The 20,694-nt window shown below is 44.5% G+C and overlaps 1 protein-coding gene across 5 annotated transcripts in view; it reads left to right on the top strand.

Annotated features, from left to right (window-relative positions):
• Positions 1-20,694, top strand: part of ptprsa (protein tyrosine phosphatase receptor type Sa) — a 459,556-nt gene that overhangs the window by 310,358 nt on the left and 128,504 nt on the right. For all 5 annotated transcript variants that reach the window (XM_065009561.1, XM_065009560.1, XM_065009558.1 and 2 more), the window contains 4 exons: positions 11,320-11,589; positions 11,764-12,345; positions 12,523-12,659; positions 12,859-13,003. In XM_065009561.1, the coding sequence (XP_064865633.1) occupies positions 11,320-11,589; positions 11,764-12,345; positions 12,523-12,659; positions 12,859-13,003 (1,134 nt within the window). The remainder of the gene's footprint in view (positions 1-11,319; positions 11,590-11,763; positions 12,346-12,522; positions 12,660-12,858; positions 13,004-20,694) is intronic.

Raw genomic sequence — 20,694 nt, 5'->3', positions numbered from 1 at the left:
ATTGCCACAGAGTGGAGGGCTGCACTCTCCCCTGGTCATGTGTAACCATGCAGGCATTTACTGCAGGCTCAGAAAAGGGGAAGAATAAATAATGAATCACTTCGCCATGTCTCCCACGATTTGGGATTTTGTTGCCATTAGTTTTAAGTTTTCTAGTTTAGTGTTTGTATTCACAAAGGCCTTTAGTGGCTGCTGATAGGACCTGGTCCGGTACTGCCCACTATTTTAGACAAACCTGATGACGTACCGTACCCCTCCCCTCAACCTAACACTGCTGTGGGCAGTGAAACCAACAGGTTGTATTTGAGGTGTTAATGACATCTCACAATAGTTGCCCCATACACTACTGTGGGCAGTGGAACCAACAGGTTGTAGTTGAGGCATTAATGACATCTCACAATAGTTGCCCCATACACTACTGTGGGCAGTGAAACCAACAGGTTGTAGTTGAGGGGTTAATGACATCTCACAATAGTTGTCCCATACACTACTGTGGGCAATGGAACCAACAGGTTGTAGTTGAGGTGTTAATGACATCTCACAATAGTTGCCCCATACACTACTGTGGGCAGTGGAACCAACAGGTTGTAGTTGAGGCATTAATGACATCTCACAATAGTTGCCCCATACACTACTGTGGGCAGTGAAACCAACAGGTTGTAGTTGAGGGGTTAATGACATCTCACAATAGTTGTCCCATACACTACTGTGGGCAATGGAACCAACAGGTTGTAGTTGAGGGGTTAATGACATCTCACAATAGTTGTCCCATACACTACTGTGGGCAATGGAACCAACAGGTTGTAGTTGAGGGGTTAATGACATCTCACAATAGTTGTCCCATACACTACTGTGGGCAATGGAACCAACAGGTTGTAGTTGAGGGGTTAATGACATCTCACAATAGTTGTCCCATACACTACTGTGGGCAATGGAACCAACAGGTTGTAGTTGAGGGGTTAATGACATCTCACAATAGTTGTCCCATACACTACTGTGGGCAGTGAAACCAACAGGTTGTAGTTGAGGCATTAATGACATCTCACAATAGTTGTCCCATACACTACTGTGGGCAGTGAAACCAACAGGTTGTAGTTGAGGCGTTAATGACATCTCACAATAGTTGCCCCATACACTACTGTGGGCAATGGAACCAACAGGTTGTAGTTGCGGCGTTAATGACATCTCACAATAGTTGTCCCATACACTGCTGTGGGCAATGGAACCAACAGGTTGTAGTTGAGGCATTAATGACATCTCACAATAGTTGTCCCATACACTGCTGTGGGCAGTGAAACCAACAGGTTGTAGTTGAGGCATTAATGACATCTCACAATAGTTGCCCCATACACTGCTGTGGGCAATGGAACCAACAGGTTGTAGTTGAGGCATTAATGACATCTCACAATAGTTGTCCCATACACTACTGTGGGCAATGGAACCAACAGGTTGTAGTTGAGGCATTTATGACATCTCACAATAGTTGTCTCATACACTGCTGTGGGCAATGGAACCAACAGGTTGTAGTTGAGGCATTAATGACATCTCACAATAGTTGTCCCATACACCTCTGTGGGCAATGGAACCAACAGGTTGTAGTTGAGGGGTTAATGACATCTCACAATAGTTGCCCCATACACTACTGTGGGCAGTGGAACCAACAGGTTGTAGTTGAGGGGTTAATGACATCTCACAATAGTTGCCCCATACACTACTGTGGGCAGTGGAACCAACAGGTTGTAGTTGAGGCATTAATGACATCTCACAATAGTTGTCCCATACACTGCTGTGGGCAGTGGAACCAACAGGTTGTAGTTGAGGCATTAATGACATCTCACAATAGTTGTCCCATACACTACTGTGGGCAGTGGAACCAACAGGTTGTAGTTGAGGCATTAATGACATCTCACAATAGTTGCCCCATACACTACTGTGGGCAGTGGAACCAACAGGTTGTAGTTGAGGGGTTAATGACATCTCACAGTAGTTGTCCCATACACTGCTGTGGGCAATGGAACCAACAGGTTGTAGTTGAGGGGTTAATGACATCTCACAATAGTTGCCCCATACACTGCTGTGGGCAATGGAACCAACAGGTTGTAGTTGAGGGGTTAATGACATCTCACAATAGTTGCCCCATACACTACTGTGGGCAATGGAACCAACAGGTTGTAGTTGAGGGGTTAATGACATCTCACAATAGTTCAAATCAAATCAAATTTATTTATATAGCCCTTCGTACATCAGCTGATATCTCAAAGTGCTGTACAGAAACCCAGCCTAAAACCCCAAACAGCAAACAATGCAGGTGTAAAAGCACGGTGGCTAGGAAAAACTCCCTAGAAAGGCCAAAACCTAGGAAGAAACCTAGAGAGGAACCAGGCTATGTGGGGTGGCCAGTCCTCTTCTGGCTGTGCCGGGTGGAGATTATAACAGAACATGGCCAAGATGTTCAAATGTTCATAAATGACCAGCATGGTCAAATAATAATAAGGCAGAACAGTTGAAACTGGAGCAGCAGCACAGTCAGGTGGACTGGGGACAGCAAGGAGTCATCATGTCAGGTAGTCCTGGGGCACGGTCCTAGGGCTCAGGTCCTCCGAGAGAGAGAAAGAAAGAGAGAATTAGAGAGAGCATATGTGGGGTGGCCAGTCCTCTTCTGGCTGTGCCGGGTGGAGATTATAACAGAACGTGGCCAAGATGTTCAAATGTTCATAAATGACCAGCATGGTTGAATAATAGTTGTCCCATACACTGCTGTGGGCAATGGAACCAACAGGTTGTAGTTGAGGGGTTAATGACATCTCACAATAGTTGCCCCATACACTACTGTGGGCAGTGGAACCAACAGGTTGTAGTTGAGGGGTTAATGACATCTCACAATAGTTGTCCCATACACTGCTGTGGGCAATGGAACCAACAGGTTGAGGTTGAGGGGTTAATGACATCTCACAATAGTTGCCCCATACACTACTGTGGGCAGTGGAACCAACAGGTTGTAGTTGAGGGGTTAATGACATCTCACAATAGTTGTCCCATACACTGCTGTGGGCAATGGAACCAACAGGTTGTAGTTGAGGCATTAATGACATCTCACAATAGTTCAAATCAAATCAAATTTATTTATATAGCCCTTCGTACATCAGCTGATATCTCAAAGTGCTGTACAGAAACCCAGCCTAAAACCCCAAACAGCAAACAATGCAGGTGTAAAAGCACGGTGGCTAGGAAAAACTCCCTAGAAAGGCCAAAACCTAGGAAGAAACCTAGAGAGGAACCAGGCTATGTGGGGTGGCCAGTCCTCTTCTGGCTGTGCCGGGTGGAGATTATAACAGAACATGGCCAAGATGTTCAAATGTTCATAAATGACCAGCATGGTCAAATAATAATAAGGCAGAACAGTTGAAACTGGAGCAGCAGCACAGTCAGGTGGACTGGGGACAGCAAGGAGTCATCATGTCAGGTAGTCCTGGGGCACGGTCCTAGGGCTCAGGTCCTCCGAGAGAGAGAAAGAAAGAGAGAATTAGAGAGAGCATATGTGGGGTGGCCAGTCCTCTTCTGGCTGTGCCGGGTGGAGATTATAACAGAACGTGGCCAAGATGTTCAAATGTTCATAAATGACCAGCATGGTTGAATAATAGTTGTCCCATACACTGCTGTGGGCAATGGAACCAACAGGTTGTAGTTGAGGCGTTAATGACATCTCACAATAGTTGTCCCATACACTACTGTGGGCAATGGAACCAACAGGTTGTAGTTGAGGCATTAATGACATCTCACAATAGTTGCCCCATACACTGCTGTGTGCAGTGGAACCAACAGGTTGTAGTTGAGGGGTTAATGACATCTCACAATAGTTGCCCCATACACTGCTGTGGGCAATGGAACCAACAGGTTGTAGTTGAGGCGTTAATTACATCTCAGAATAGTTGTCCCATACACTACTGTGGGCAATGGAACCAACAGGTTGTAGTTGAGGCATTAATGACATCTCAGAATAGTTGTCCCATACACTGCTGTGGGCAATGGAACCAACAGGTTGTAGTTGAGGCGTTAATGACATCTCAGAATAGTTGTCCCATACACTGCTGTGGGCAATGGAACCAACAGGTTGTAGTTGAGGGGTTAATGACATCTCACAATAGTTGCCCCATACACTACTGTGGGCAGTGAAACCAACAGGTTGTAGTTGAAGCGTTAATGACATCTCACAATAGTTGCCCCATACACTACTGTGGGCAGGGTTCTCAACATCTGTGCTCTCCTTTTGTGTCTCTTCTCTCCTCGCCTGTTTCAACTAAGCCACCACTGCCGTAGAAATCCTCTGTCTCAACTTCGTTCAGCGACACAGTTTATTAGGCAAATGTACATAATCATCTCTTTTGAGCCCTCACTCGTCTCAGACACAAATGAGGGGTTTGTCGGCTCCCACTGTACCTTGCACCAATTAGTGAGAAATAGACACTCTATTAGCAATTGTACCAATTGATGCCTTGAATACCGGAGGGTCGATATTCTCCCATTGTTGTCCTCTCAGAGTAGAGTCCTCAAACTATGACATGATCCCACTGTGAGCCCAGAAGGCTTAGCCGATGATTCAATTAGGTTTTTTTTGTGGGTTTTTTGCAGACATATATTGATATCTACATATTAATAATGTAGTTGGTCTGTAGTTAGTATGAGGAGAAATTGAAGAAAAACTTGATCCACATTGTCGATGATGCAGGAACACTGTGCCGTGCTGACTGCATGTGAATGTTGCAGTCCTACTATGATGCCTGCTTTGTTTTGAATGTGCTTGCATGTCCTGCTGTGCATTTCTGTTTAACTGTTGGGAAAGAAAGCTAGATTACACCTTATTTTCTCACTGGCCATTGTGGAAGCCAGCCATTTTTGTTTAAAGGAGTCCTGGAGATGATATCCCGCCTTAAAACCACACACATATATCTGTATCCTTGGAGTCCTGTGTAAATTAAGAAATGTGTATTTTGCAGCACAAAACAGGGATCAATTTACTCCCAGTTTTGGACCTAATTTCTATAGTCTTTCCATTCTGACTAATTCACGGCCAAGCTGAGACCCATCTGCATTATATTTTGGCTGCTTGTCTTCCATCTGTAAGACGATGGAATAGTCAAGCACTATAAAATCGTCTGAACCTCCAGTTTGCTATTATCAGATATCCAGCCAGGATTTCTGTCAGTATCCCTCATGTAATAATCTCCATTTTGATGAGCCAGCCATAGAGACTATTTAGCATTGCTTCAGCCAAGGTGTAGGCAGCCCCATGTGGTTTCTATGTAAATGTGCTCAGTCTTGCTCCACGCTTGTAACTTCAGAATCTCCATATCACGCCTGTGTCCTCAGGCACCGAGAGGGTGTAATCTCAGCTTCAAGGTGACACTAAAGGCCACACATTATTTTGGCTTCCCCCCTTCTACATTTTGGGGCAGGACGAACTGCCTCACCAAAATGGCCGATAATGTCCGATGCCTTCTGACCTCCATTTTGTCACTGAACTCCGGCCCCACTTAGAGTTAGCTCAGTACTCTGGCGTTCTCTATTGACTGCTTCTTCACCTTCGTCCACTGTAAGACCTTTTGAGTTGTATTTCTCACCACATTGGGGCTTGAAATAGTAGTCCAAATCATTGGTATATTTTGAACACTAGTCACTATGTGCCTGTTGGGCTCCTGGTCTTAGTGAATAAGGAGACGTGTCAATGCAATTGGGATTCTTTATTTCTTTATTTTTATTTTTTGTTGTTGCTAGGTTTGTGTTTCTAAAGAGTAGCATCACAGAGAAAGAGCAGCATTCCCCACATCACACTCTAATGTTTGAGAGAGAGAGAGAGAGAGAGAGAGAGAGAGAGAGAGAGAGAGAGAGAGAGAGAGAGAGAGAGAGAGAGAGAGGAGAGAGAGAGAGAGAGAGAGACAAGTGCATGATAAAGCTGTCCACTCCACTCTATCCCATACTCATTTCGTATACAGTACTACATCAAGATAATGGTAGTGGGGTGAGGCATTGACTTGAGATCCAAATGTCAACCAACTGAAACAGCTGTGTCTGCTACTGTCAGCTCCTACCCATCTCAAGATGTATAGGATATAACCAAGCTGCAGTTTATTGTCTGACCTTGAACTAATGATGCTCTGTTTAAACAGATGTCCTGGAGACATTCTGAGGGTAGAACCAATCAGAATTCATCAGAGGCTACATAAATGCATGATTTCTCCTTTTACGCATGCTTGAAAGACTTAAAAGGAGATAGCTATACCATTGTTCCGGGGGAGAGACCTATATTCCATAGAATGTAACAGTAGAACCTTAGAAGTGGTGGGCAAGGGTGAAAGGTTAAAAAAATATAAATAAATCACTCAACCACCAATGCTCGGTCCACTGTCTGACCTTCGCCCCAAGGGAGAGAACAGGACCGTCAAAACCCAAACTGGTGTACTCTTATTCCAATGTCCATACAATTCAACCTAGATAGACTTCCCTTGTAAATGTAGTTATTCAATATTCAAGTGTTTCGAATTTGGCAATGGTTTTTAAGTGGCCGTGAGTCTCCCCCCCACCATGCTAGACTGTGAGTGGCATGCTGGTATGGGCTTGGGTGACAGGTTTAGACTGTACTGGTTCTCTTGTGTCGGGCCTTGTTGATCTGTTACTCATGTCATGCCCACACCCATGCATGTCCATGTAAAGAATGGGCTAACCTTTCACCTTTGTTCTTCAACAAGTACTTTTTGGGGAGAGATTATAGGGCTATGGCCAATACTTTACTTGAAGTGCACTACAAAACATCTGTCATAAGAGTGACATCATACGTACTAGGACAGAACAGGGGATGATGACAAAAATCCATAACCGTTATGACAACAGATATGACATTGTTCTGACTATCTCCTCTCCTGCCTCCTTAGCAAAGTCATTTCCGTTGATATACGTGGATGGTTGGTTGTGATTCAGTCATGACCTGTTATGAAAGACAATGTTATGCCACCCTTTTGTTAGCGTTGTGATTGCCACTTGTTGTGAATATGGTGCCTACTTTCTTTTCGTTCTTTTCGGCAAATAGGAGACAATTTTGGAAATAGTTATTCTTGTCTTATACTGTGCAGAGGTGTTTTTTACATGATCCATTTGAGTTACCTATTTTACTATAACTAAACACAAAATAATTCACACCAAAAAAAGTTCTCTTGAGGGGAAATGTGTAGTAACCAGGACTTACGGCCACGTCATGTGAATAGAGCACCTTGACCGAAAGGTCGGTTTGTGACACGCTGGTCTACAGTAGCAATTGACATTGTCAGTGAGTTCGAGGGGTTTTTCTAAGGTACTCTGGAAGAGCACTGGTGTGGGTGTTTGGGATAATATGATTATCACCCAACGGAGACGATACTCATGTGAGTGAATGCATTATTCATTTATTTTTACACTTACTGTAAAAAGGGAGATACCTCCGTGATTCTGTGACCAATCAATTGCGGTAGATTCTACAGTTCAGATTCTGAGAAGTAGAGATAAACATTTCTTGGATGTCTCCTTGTGCACAGGCTTGGTTTATGTATTAAAGATCACAGCTCAGAGTTACTTTATTGAAATGCACGCTCGGTGGTGTACACAAACAGGTAAATCCTTTTAGAGGAAGTGTGCTGTAAGCTTGAATGGTGCTCTCCCTCGTGGAAAAACAGTCAAGGTTATCCGATACTATGATTGAATGAATCCCATTTGAATCGACACGGTGTGTTAGAAATGCCATTTTTCCTCTCTACCCCCCTTAACCTTAATGCACCCCTGATTTTTGTTGGCAACAAGCCTGGGGATGGGGGGGGGAGGCAGTTGAATCTCTGATTTGAAGCCCCAGTGTGTGAGACCTCAAACCCACTTTGAGACATGTTTTTATTTACTTTGGCCAGTTTCAGTCTCTTTACCCTCTCCTCCTACCTTCCCCCTACCCTCTCTCCTCCTACCTTCCCCCTACCCTCTCTCCTCCTACCTTCCCCCTACCCTCTCTCCTCCTACCTTCCCCCTACCCTCTCTCCTCCTACCTTCCCCCTACCCTCTCTCCTCCTACCTTCCCCCTACCCTCTCTCCTCCTACCTTTTCCCTACCCTCTCTCCTCCTACCTTCCCCTACCCTCTCTCCTCCTACCTACCCCTACCCTCTCTCCTCCTACCTTCCCCTACCCTCTCGCCTCCCTACCTTCCCCCTACCCTCTCTCCTCCTACCTTCCCCTACCCTCTCTCCTCCTACCCCCCCCTACCGTCTCTCCTCCTACCTTCCCCCTACCCTCTCTCCTCCTACCTTTCCCCTACCCTATCTCCTCCTACCTTCCCCTACCTCTCTCCTCCTTCCTTCCCCCTACCCTCTCCCCTCTACCTTCCCCTACCCTACCCACTCCTACCTCCCCTACCCTCTCTCCTCCTACCTCCCCTACCCTCTCTCCTCCTACCTTCCCCTACCCTCTCTCCTCCTACCTTCCCCCTACCGTCTCTCCTCCTACCTTCCCCTACCCCTCTCTCCCCCTACCTTCCCCTACCCTCTCTCCTCCTTCCTTCCCCCTACCCTCTCCCCTCTACCTTCCCTACCCTACCCACTCCTACCTTCCCCTACCCTCTCCCCTTCTACCGTACCCTCCTTCCTTCACCTACCCTACCCCTCCTACCTTCCCCCTACCCTCTCCCCCCTACCTTCCTCTACCGTCTCCCCTCCTACCTTCCTCTACAATCTCCCCTCCTACCTTCCCTAACCCCTCCTACCTTCCACTACCCGCTCCCCTTCTTCTCTCCCCTACCCTCGCCCCTCCTTCCTACCTTTCCCCATCCTCTCCCTCTACCTTCCCCTACCCTTCCCCTTTCTACCTTCCCCTACCCTCTCCCCTCCTACCTTCCCCTACCCTCTCCCCTCCTACCTTCCCTTACCCTCTCCCCTCCTTCCTTCCCCTACCTCTGCGTACAGTACATTATCTTGCCCATCAGTGTCTTGTTTGTCTGTTCCTTCAATCTGCAGTCTTGTTGCTCCGGTCTGTTCTGTTCTGCTTCGTCTCCCATCTCCTTATCCTCCCGGTCTGTCCGTCTGTCTCTAAGTCTGAGTCTCAGCATATTCTCCATCGTTTTAGTTTTTTACTGCTCTCTCTCTCCCTCTGGACCTTTCTTGCATGAGTCCCATAGCCTCATACACAGTGTGTATCTCTCACACACACACACACACACACACACACACACACACACACACACACACACACACGTATCACACACATGTAGATATACTATGCATACTCACATAAACACAAGTTATTACCCACTCAACCACATGATCAACTTTATATGACCATTCCAACTACCCCCAATTCTCTCCCATCCTGGACATCCGTTGTGCTGTACCCCCAGCTCTTCCTCTACCTCCTTTTTCTCCTGTCTTTGATAGTTCCTCTCTAGCTACTACAGCTGTCTCTATATGTCCTCTAATAGACAGACTAGTTGTTCCTCTCTAGCTGCTACAGCTGTTTCTATATGTCCTCTAATAGACAGACTAGTTGTTCCTCTCTAGCTGCTACAGCTGTTTCTATATGTCCTCTCATAGACACACTAGTTGTTCCTCTCTAGCTACTACAGCTGTTTCTATATGTCCTCTAATAGACAGACTAGTTGTTCCTCTCTAGCTACTACAACTGTTTCTATATGTCCTCTCATAGACACACTAGTTGTTCCTCTCTAGCTACTACAGCTGTTTCTATATGTCCTCTAATAGACAGACTAGTTGTTCCTCTCTAGCTGCTACAGCTGTTTCTACATGTCCTCTCATAGACACACTAGTTGTTCGTCTCTAGCTACTACAGCTGTTTCTATATGTCCTCTAATAGACACGCTAGTTGTTCCTCTCTATACCTATTTTGCTTTACTTCTGCCAGGACTGCAATGTGCCAACTGTCACATTAGGTCACATTGTCTCTCTCTCTCGAAAAAAAAAGAAGAAGCTTACACAGCATTGAAATGGGTCCCCCCCCCTTCCCTCCCTCCCACCCCTTCTTTTTCTCTCTTTGTCTCTCTCTCTCTCTCTCTTTCTTAATTCCTTGCGCGCGTTCTATCCTTTCTCAGATATGTACCGTTTCCTCTCCAATCGTCTTTGTCTGGGCATGCTAGCGACCCTTGAGTTATATTCCTCAATGCATTCTATCTCAATTTTATATCTGGTTTTGTTATGTATCGTTTACTCCTTGATTTACCTCAGTCTATTATGCATGCTGTCTGTGGGACTGATAGCTGCATCTATCAATGGAACCGTGTCAGATCTTCGAAAGGCTTTGTCCAGTGGATCTACCCTAAACCACAAAAATCTGATTAAAGTTTCTCATCTTTAGCCATAGCTTGCAGATCCCATTAGGGCTAAGAGCACGAGCCTGTTTATCAATCAGATGCATGTGGCCCCAACTCCAACTATAACCACTCTATCCATAGAATACTATGGGAGAAATGTCCTAATTCTTCCTGTGCCATGGGAGGGGCCTATAATGGCCAACTTCCTGGTTTGCTTTGAGTGGCTGAGAGGACAGGAAGTTTATGTTTACTGTATGGCATCGATCATACAGTACTCCCTCAAACATTAGACTCTTTCTTCATGGATGTTAATTCCACGTTGTCGAAACATATTCTGTCAGTAGGTCAGTTTTCAAAGATGAGAAACTCATAATAGATTTTTGTGTCTTTAATTGTGCTGTGATGGGTCAAATTTTGGTCAATGGAACCTTGTTGCTATGAATCGTTGCTTTAATGTCAATCTATATTGTCGTTGAAGCAGTTCTTGTTAGTTCAGTTCCTTCTCATTATTAATATATATTTTTTTGTTACTTTGGAAAGTGCGTACTAGAGAAACGTACTAGATTTAGTTGAGTTTCAGTTGTCTTGTACTGTGATTTTCTCTGTGGATGTAATGGATGCCGTTGAAAGGGTCCATTTTTTATCGGCTTGTCTTGTTACCTCTTTTTCTCTCTCTCTTTTTGACTCCATCCACCTCATCCCTCCCTCCTCCTTCCTCCCTCCTCCCTCCTCCCTCCTCCCTCCACCTCATCCCTCCCTCCTCCCTCCACCTCATCCCTCCCTCCTCCCTCCTCCCTCCACCTCATCCCTCCCTCCTCCCCACTCCCTCCTCCCTCCACCTCATCCCTCCCTCCTCCCTCCACCTCATCCCTCCCTCCTCCCTCCACCTCATCCCTCCCTCCTCCCTCCTCCCTCTACCTCATCCCTCCCTCCTCCCTCCACCTCATCCCTCCCTCCTCCCTCCACCTCATCCCTCCCTCCTCCCCACTCCCAGTCCGCCGTGTGCCCCCTCGCTTTTCTATCCCACCGACCAGTCACGAGATGATGCCAGGTGGCAGTGTGAACATCACCTGCGTGGCGGTAGGGTCGCCCATGCCGTACGTCAAATGGATGCTCAACTCCGAGGACCTAACGCCCGAAGACGAGATGCCAGTGGGTCGGAATGTTCTGGAGCTCAACAGCGTGCGAGAGTCTGCCAACTACACATGTGTGGCCATGAGTAGTCTGGGCATCATCGAGGCGGTGGCGCAGATCACCGTCAAGTGTAAGGGGGGAGGCACAGAGATTCTTCTAGGCTACTAGTACTACTGCTGTGGTTGGGGGAAAAAACAGCATTGAGATGTGTTATGATGTGGCATCTTAATAATAATTATATGTCTGCATCTGAGTAATTTTAAAAGTCCCTCTTCACTCCCCCCCCCCTTCTGAACCCCCACAGCCCTGCCCAAGCCTCCAGGCACCCCAATGGTGACCGAGACCACGGCCACCAGTGTCACCATCACCTGGGACTCGGGCAACCCGGACCCAGTGTCCTATTACATCATCCAGTACCGCGCCAAGTCTCCCGACAGCAAGTTTGAGACCATGGACGGCATCACCACTACGCGATACAGCATCGGGGGCCTCTACCCCAACACGGAGTACGAGATCCGCGTCTCGGCCTTTAACACCATCGGCCAGGGTCCCCCCAGTGAGCCGGTGGAGACCCGGACCGGGGAACAAGCCCCGGCCAGTCCGCCCCGCAACATCCAGGCCCGGATCATCTCTCAGAACACCATGATGGTGCGCTGGGACGAGCCAGAGGAGCCCAACGGACAGATCAAAGGGTACCGGGTGTACTACACCATGGACCCGTCCCAGCCCATGAGCCTATGGCAGATCCATAATGTCCAGGATAGCATCATCACCACCATCCAGAGCCTGGTGGCATCTGAGACCTACACCATCCGTGTCTTGGCCTTTACCTCGGTGGGCGACGGGCCCTTCTCCGACCCCATCCACGTTAAAGTGCTGCAAGGAGGTTAGGGTTCTGGGTTCAACCCTTCCTATCAACAATTTCTGTGTGGTTTTACTAGGGTTGAATGTATACCACAAGTGATCCGTTACGATTTTGTACTGTAGTTGAAAGTCCTTGTAAAAACAAGGGCTCACTGCAATGATCACTGTCACTAATTCCATTTCTCTTTGTCTGTCATAGTCCCCGGACAGCCAACAAAGTTCCAGGTTGGTGCTGTGTCCGACACAAGCATGGAGTTGACCTGGGAACCTGCCTTCCAGAAAGAGGGGATCATCAGCTTTGAACTCCGGTACAAAGAGGGCAGTTTTGGGAGCCAGGTAAGATATGGTTGTTCTTTTGTTAAAAGTGAGCTGTGGGAAGAGTGTTGACCAAACTTCTGCCTTTTAGTACTCATAGAACACACTGTTTGAGGAAAGGTGTTCAGCGAACAAGGTGCAAAAACAAACAAACATGAGGTACAGTAAGATCCAGTGATATAAAATTTCAGTCAAAAGCCTCACTTTTCTCCACCAACAGGTGACCAAAACTTTTGTCCCCACCGCTTCGTACGTCGTTGAGGGTCTGCGGGCGAACACCGAGTACTACTTCTCTCTGGCTGCCATTTCCAACAAAGGCATTGGAGCCTTCACCAACGAAATATCCCAGAAAACCTTGCAAGCCAGTATGTAGCTCTTTTGCTCTCTTCTCCATGTCCTCTGTGTGGGCTGTGGGCGGGCTGATGGGAGTCTGTGGTGCAGGGGTCAACAATGTTTTCGTGTCTTCTGGTGACCTTTAATCATGCAGATCTTTTGTGAAGACATGAACTCTCTTCCTGGCTCCAGGCTAGAAGCGTGGAATTAATTGAAGTGTCTCCATTGTTGCCTTGATGTCGAAGTTCTCATCACCTTTGAACTGTGAATGTGTTTTATAGGGATATGCACAGGGTTCAAAGCTGATTCTGTTCTATAATGACTTTCTTGATTCAATACTATGCAGATCATCTATTGACAACATGTGATTTAATGGTTTGGGAACAATGATGATTTCTCCCAAAGACTTGAACCTGACAGAAATAACTTTACTTATTGTTCTTCAGCAGGATAAGAGTTACCTTAGAAATTGTAAAAAGGTGTGATCGTCTTTAACCGTTTTTGACCTTTAGAGTGTATTATTTCCTGGGTTTATATGTCATGGTAACTATGATGCAATTTATCCTCCATTGTCAAACAAACCGGTCAATGTTTCTCACCTTCTTTATTTTCCTTTCACTGCTGTTTTCCTTTGTCAACAGCAAGTCCACTTTAACCCACATGACTGAGACACAAAACAAAACTCCCCACCCGCTGGGCAAAAAAACTGGTTGAATCAATGTTGTTTCCACGTCATTTTAACCCCCCCAAAAAATCAATGTGATGATGTCGAATCAACGTTAAAAACGAATTGAATTTGCAAAAAGCAATCAACGTAAGGCCAATTTCGATTTGTCTCAAACAACTTTTAACCAAAATCCAATGACATGGTGACAACTCAACCAAATGTAAATCAAAACTACGTTGACGTCTGTGCCCAGTGGGCCGTGACTGCCATGGCTTTCTGCTGAACCATGTGTAGAGAGGGGTGAGGTGGGTGTAGGATTCAGAGGACAGGCAGCAAAACCCTCCAATCAGAAGCCTTCACTGCACCTCATAGGCCCCACGTCCTGAATTAATTCCAGCTGATAAACAGTGGCCTGTAAATCCCAGATGCAAGGAACACATCTAAATAATTGAAACACTGCTCGCTAAAAAAAATAACCCCACACAAGTAACATCATGGCGAACAGTATGTGCAGGAGAGTACTGATGGCTTACCTAATCGAATATTCAATGTTGTTTGAGGACTGTAGAGATGGCAGTATATTACATGTAATTCTCCAGACTTTCTTAAGGGGTTACGGACTGTATAGAAAGATTTGAGTTGTGTGTTGAGGTTTAATAAGGCGTTCTAATGATCTAAAGTCATGCTGTTGCTAACTGCCTGTAAACAGACACAGTCCAGTTTAAAGTGAATGATGGCAGGACCTTGTAGCATTTGGCTTATTTGCATAAAGGCCTACCGTAGCTCTGATTGGCTGTGGCACACCGGTCTGTGTAGACTCCGGTACTGGACAAGACATATGTTGTTATTAGGTTTTATTTACTGCAGTGTCTATTATTTGTCCAAACGCACGGCTATTTTCCCATTTTATATTGCGATAGAATTTTCACAAATGCCTTACTATTCTTCATTCCCAAAATGACCATATCTAAGTTGCTCGCTTGTTAGAAAATGTTTTAAAAAGTGTCATAGTCTTCCCTGGATGTAAATGAACAGATTTTAATAAGATTTCATATTGCTAAAACGCTGTCAGTTCCACTTGAAGGCTTTAATCTCTGAAGAACTCAGATAGTGTAGCTGGATTTGCTTGGATTATGGATGGATCAGGGCAGCCTTTGTGGGGTAGAGGGTAGTAAATTGTGACAGATCAATTGTCCAGATCAATGAGCATTGCTCAAATATGTGGATTCCCTAGCCTTGATCAAATGAGTGTATTAATCATACAGCATCCATGTAATCATAGCCCACACAATTGCATTATCATTTCAGTAATGTACATGGATGTTTAATTTAAGAATAGGTTGGAGTTGTTGTGTCCTCTGTCCGATTCCTAAGGGGTTTACAATGAAGAACTTTGACTGGGGTTGGCCATCAGAAAGCCATGGTAGTGGGAGGAGACCTCTTTTAACACATTTTCTGTCTCTACCAGTGAAACGTGTTGGCTGTGCCCCCTTGTTGGGGGTGTAGGGCTGTGGGATAACCACTTCACATTTTTGTTGATAGTGATGGGGGCAGCTACTCAGACAGTGCTGCTGAATCACTGATGGGGCACCAGTTGCATGCAACACTCCATCGTGTCCCCTGGGTGTGCTGTTGGCATTCTGTCACTGCATCCTTGATCAATGGCGCCACACCAGGCATGGCCCTACCTATATATGTACATCCAACCCCAGCTCTGTTTGTGGGTATCACTGCCTGTCTGTCTATCTATGTATGTCTTGCATTGTTTTCTAGAACAGTAAGCTGCAAGCGGATTGTATCGGATACACTCCTCTCTGTCTCTGTCTCTGGATACACTCCTCTCTCTCTCTCTCGCTCTCTCTCTCTCTCTCTCTCTCTTCTCTCTCTCTCTCTCTCTCTCCGGTTCTCTCTCTCTCTCTCTCTCTCTCTCTCTCTCTCTCTCTCTCTCTCCGGATACACCTCTCTCTCTCGGGATACACCTCTCTCTCTCTCTCTCTCCCTGTCTGTCCCTCCATTGCTGTCTCTGTAACTTGTTCCCCTTGTCTGAAATGGAACAGAATCTCTCCTTGGAATGGCTTGACATCACCTTGCTTACTTTGTTTCCTTCCTCTTGTTTCGTTGAGTCAATTTTAGTTTATTATTTTGTATTTTGTTCTTCAGGTTTTTCAAAACCATATGGCTCATTACATCAGGATGCAGCTTGCAAAATGTTTGCTGGCGGTTGGGTTCTAATGTGAACCCAAGTCCAATGCAGCCACCACAACAGCTGCTGCATACACCACTTAGTGATATCATTTCCAAACTTTATCCATTTAACTAGAGTAAGTATCTCCTGGGGTTTCTGCTTGTGCTGAGGGTCTCCTCTTTTCAACCCCTTGAGCTCTGTCGTTAGGGTCCAGGGATATGAGTCACTTTTCTTAGCCAATCGGCTGCTCGTGTACAGCCAGCCACTCCTCTCACAAGTCCCTTCTGAAGTAGGTGTCAGAAAAAGCCAACGGGCTTCACATCGAAGAGGTCAGAAAAGTTACAAACTCGGGCAGTCAAAACAAAACTGCGTTTCACTCCACATCACAAAAGAACAAAACAAAAAACATGACCTAGTGGATGCATTTGAGGTAAGTGTTTGTTTGGTACAGGTGGTCCAGTCTGCCGTAACCCATAGCAACGACCCCGTGACCTACTTAAGCAGTAAGGCCCGAGGGGGTGTGGTATATGGCCAATATACCACTGCTAAGGGATGTTCTTAGGCACAAAATAACTTAGAGGTCTACTTTCATTATACTTAAATCTTCATATCCATACGTGAAATGGTTAAATATTCATATCCATACGGGAAATGGTTAAATATTCATATCCATACATGAAATGGGTAAATATTCATATCCATAAATTAAATAGTTAAATATTAATATACATACTGTATATTAAATTGTTAAATATTCATATCCATACATTAAATGGTTAAATATTTATATTATATATATATATATCATATATTCATATATGCGGAATGGTTAAATATTCATATCCGTACATGAAATGGTTCAATATTCGTATCCATAAATTAAATTGTTAAATATTCATACAGATACATGAAATGGTTAAATATTCATATCCAGAAATTAAATGGCTTAAATATTCATATCTACAAATTAAATGGTTAAATATTCGTATCCATATATTAAATGGTTAAATATTAATACAACATGTCTCATACATGTCAGGAAAAGCACAATTCACTATTAGTCTGCCGTGTAACACACACACACACACACACCCTAAAGTGCCTGCTATCTAGAAGACAAAGCTACTCTTCTTTGGCTGTATTAGAGATGTACATAAAGTAAAGTTAAGAGTGTACTGTGTATCTGTCCATCACAAAAAAAGGCAAAGCCAATCATCAGATTGTTCCATCCTTAAAACAACCCAGGGATTCTGGGAGGCTGCTTTGAGGCACATGACCGACGCTCTAGACCGCTGGCCCTCATTTCCCTCTTCCTCCCCCTGCTAACAATCCAATTACCTTAGTGTGGCGCTGCTAGATACTGTCATTATAAACACACACCTCATTGGAGCAGCATCACATTGCTCGCTATACACAACACACACTTGTGCAGGCTACAGTATAATGAGGGAACCTTGTTTACCAGTGGCTGGACTGGGCTTTCTGCTCAAACACATTTAGATGTGTTTGTACTCTAATGACATGTTAGGAAAAAGACCATTAGGACGGGAGACACTACAAAATGGTAGCCGTTACCCTTGCGTTACTCGGCAGACTGGACCTCTTTGCCAACCAAGTGAAGTGAAAACGAAAGACAATCCTCTCCTTGTTTCCATTCTGTCTATATTCTCTGGAACAGTGCACATGTCCTCTCAGAGCGTTGACTTTGTGTTCAGTACGTGTGGCGTGACCAGGGGCCATTGTCATGGGGACCATTCTGACACTAAAGACCAGTGAAAACCAACAGCAGAGGAGTTCTCTCCCGACTCCTCACCTACACTTTAGGATCAAGAAATCAAGAGCTTGGAACTAAAAGGTTCTATCTGCATTTTAGTCCAAATGTAGTTAATGACATTAGCCTTGTTCTGTTCAATGTTTCTCTACCTATATAGTACTCTAAATACCCCCAAATCATCTTGTTAAATTCAAAAGAATACAAGATTAAAATTGCTGACACCATTCAAACCAATGAGTCTTAAGAACTTTAAAGCCAATTATCTCAAAATCATCTTTTGCAGATAGAACCTTATAGTTCTCGAAATCACTTACTGTATTTGATCTCAAATCTGCAATATCTGACTCCAAACAGATCGATTTAACTATATCTAAGTCAACTTATTTTGGGCTAAGAAAAGACATACTGTTCCTGTACTGGTCCTGCAGTCCTATTCTGGTCCAATACTGGTCCTGTACTGGTCCTGTGGTCCTGTACTGGTCCTATATTGGTCCTGTGGTCCTATACTGGTCCTATATTGGTCCTGTTGTCCTATATTGGTTCTATTGTCCTATATTGGTCCTGTGGGCAGCTATGTTCCCCAGTCAGATGTATGGCCCCTGGGATACGCTGCCCCAGTCAGACAAGGTTGAGACACCTATGAGACAACCGTTAAGAAGCGGCCGCGGAGGGTCCACACACCAGAGACCGGGAGCTCCCCATATCTCCCTCAACAAGAGACAGTAACGGGGGCCGGCTGGACCCCCGGGTGGGTGTTTTTACGGGAGGTTTGCAGAGGGCAGAGTGAAGGGCCCTAGGATGACAGATAAGAATCCCATTTCATAGCGTCAGAATTTATTTGGCGCCTTGCCGAGGAGCTATCGGGAGACCTCTGGAGTGTCGGGCTTTGTTACACATTTAGATTTTACCTTGAAGCTGACAGCAACCAGTGGAGTGTTATCGCTCAAATTAAAGTGGCAGATTCTAAATCCCAGCATTTAGTCCCCTACTTACTGTAATTGCTGAAGGTTTTTATATATTGGAATATTTGTCGAACGTGGCCATTAGGCATGGAGTCGGATTAATTCCATAATGGTGACAAATACTACTCTGACATTGAGGTAGAAAATACAACAAAACGGGCGCATTGTGTAACTCACTGACTGAATGCGACAGCAATTTGATCCGTGGCGGTCATTGATTGACTAGCTGCAGACTTATGACTTGTGGACCAGCTTGTGTTGGAAGCGGGCACTATTGAAGCAGGTGTGTGGGGGGGGGGGGGGGGGGTTGCAGTCAATTATAAAGCCTCTACCAGCCCAAACCCCAACTTCCCAAGCTTCCATTCACATTATAGAAGACTTACAATCTGGTGGCGATATCTCCACAGACATAACTAATGATATGCCAAATCAATATAGCTTTCATACAGGCGTTTAAAATATACTTCAAAAGACCTACCGAAAGTGAAGCATTACCAGAGTTCCATCTTGTAATTCTGGTGTCCATAATCTCCCCCACTGGGCATGTGTAGGAGCCGAGGCGAAACCCATAGCTATGCACATTGCCTGTCTTAAGTTTATCTGGTCTTACGGGTCTGCGTGGCACAATAGCTCCAGCCCTGTCAGCTTCTCTCTTCACATAGATTGATCGCTGAGCATTCGCTGTTGATTCAAAGATTTTTTATTAAAAAAAAACATTTTTGGGGGGGTGGTAGATCAGCTTTAATATTGCAGATAGATTGTGGCTTCTATTAATGTAATTGTCTGCATCATTTCCAAACCCCCATATATATATTTTTATAAACACAGTGCCTCGTAAAAGTATTCATCCCCCTTGGTGTTTTTTCCATTTTGTTGCATTACAACCTGTCATGTAACTTAGATTTTTATTTGGATTTCATGTAATGGACATACACAAAATAGTCCAAATTGATGAAGTGAAATTAAAATAATAACTTTTATTTATGTTCCTTACTTTCTCTCCCTTCACTATCCTCTTTCATTTTTGCGGTAATGCTGCAATTAGTTGGTTGTAATTTTGGGTAGAGCAGACATTTCCATATATTTTTGTTAGCTGCATGTGTGACATAACACCACCAGTCATATGTATGATATAATTTACAAAGATTATACCATACAAAATATAAAAATATATAAAAATCTCCAAAAATATATATTTTTAAATTAAAATCAATTAGTATATTTGGCTTTAACCATAATATTTGTTGTAATGTTACACTGAGCGTTTGAAAAATACAATCTATTGGAGAGAGAAGAAACATACAATCTATTGGAGAGAGAAGAAACATACAATCTATTGGAGAGAGAAGAAACATACAATCTATTGGAGAGAGAAGAAACATACAATCTATTGGAGAGAGAAGAAACATACAATCTATTGGAGAGAGAAGAAACATACAATCTATTGGAGAGAGAAGAAACATACAACTATTGAGAGAGAAGAAAATCAATATATTGGAGAGAGAAGAAACATACAATCTATTGGAGAGAGAAGAAACATACAATCTATTGGAGAGAGAAGAAACATACAATCTATTGGAGAGAGAAGAAACATACAATCTATTGGAGAGAGAAGAAACATACAATCTATTGGAGAGAGAAGAAACATACAATCTATTGGAGAGAGAAGAAACATACAATCTATTGGAGAGAGAAGAAACATACAATCTATTGATATATTTGTGTTCTTTGTGTTGTTTATACAACTGGTACACAGGTGGGGAAGTTATGAAATGGGATTCTCTGAGCAAAAAGTTACTGTAAAAAAAATGAACTGTGTCCTTTTCCGAAGGTCAAATGCAGAAACACAGAACCAGGTGGGTGTAGTTTTTCCCCAAATGCTCCCATTCCTCAGTCTTGTGGACCCTCCCTCCGGCCCAAGTTATACAAGAGGATAATACAGTCCTGGCTACAGCACAGAGCCAACTCTCTCCCTCCTAGCAACCCAAGAGAGTCCAAAACGACCTCACTTAACAGACCGATTAGAACAGTTACTAAGCACAGTTGATAAGGCGGCATGTAGCCTAGCGGATAAGTGTGTTGGGCTAGTAACCGAAAGGTTATTGGTTTGAATCCCCAAGCCAACTAGGTGAAAA

This window comes from Oncorhynchus nerka, linkage group LG25 (assembly GCF_034236695.1).
Source record: "Oncorhynchus nerka isolate Pitt River linkage group LG25, Oner_Uvic_2.0, whole genome shotgun sequence".
Taxonomy (NCBI): domain Eukaryota; kingdom Metazoa; phylum Chordata; class Actinopteri; order Salmoniformes; family Salmonidae; genus Oncorhynchus; species Oncorhynchus nerka.
Note: the sequence above shows the minus strand (reverse complement) of the source record. Positions and strands in the feature narration are given on the sequence as shown.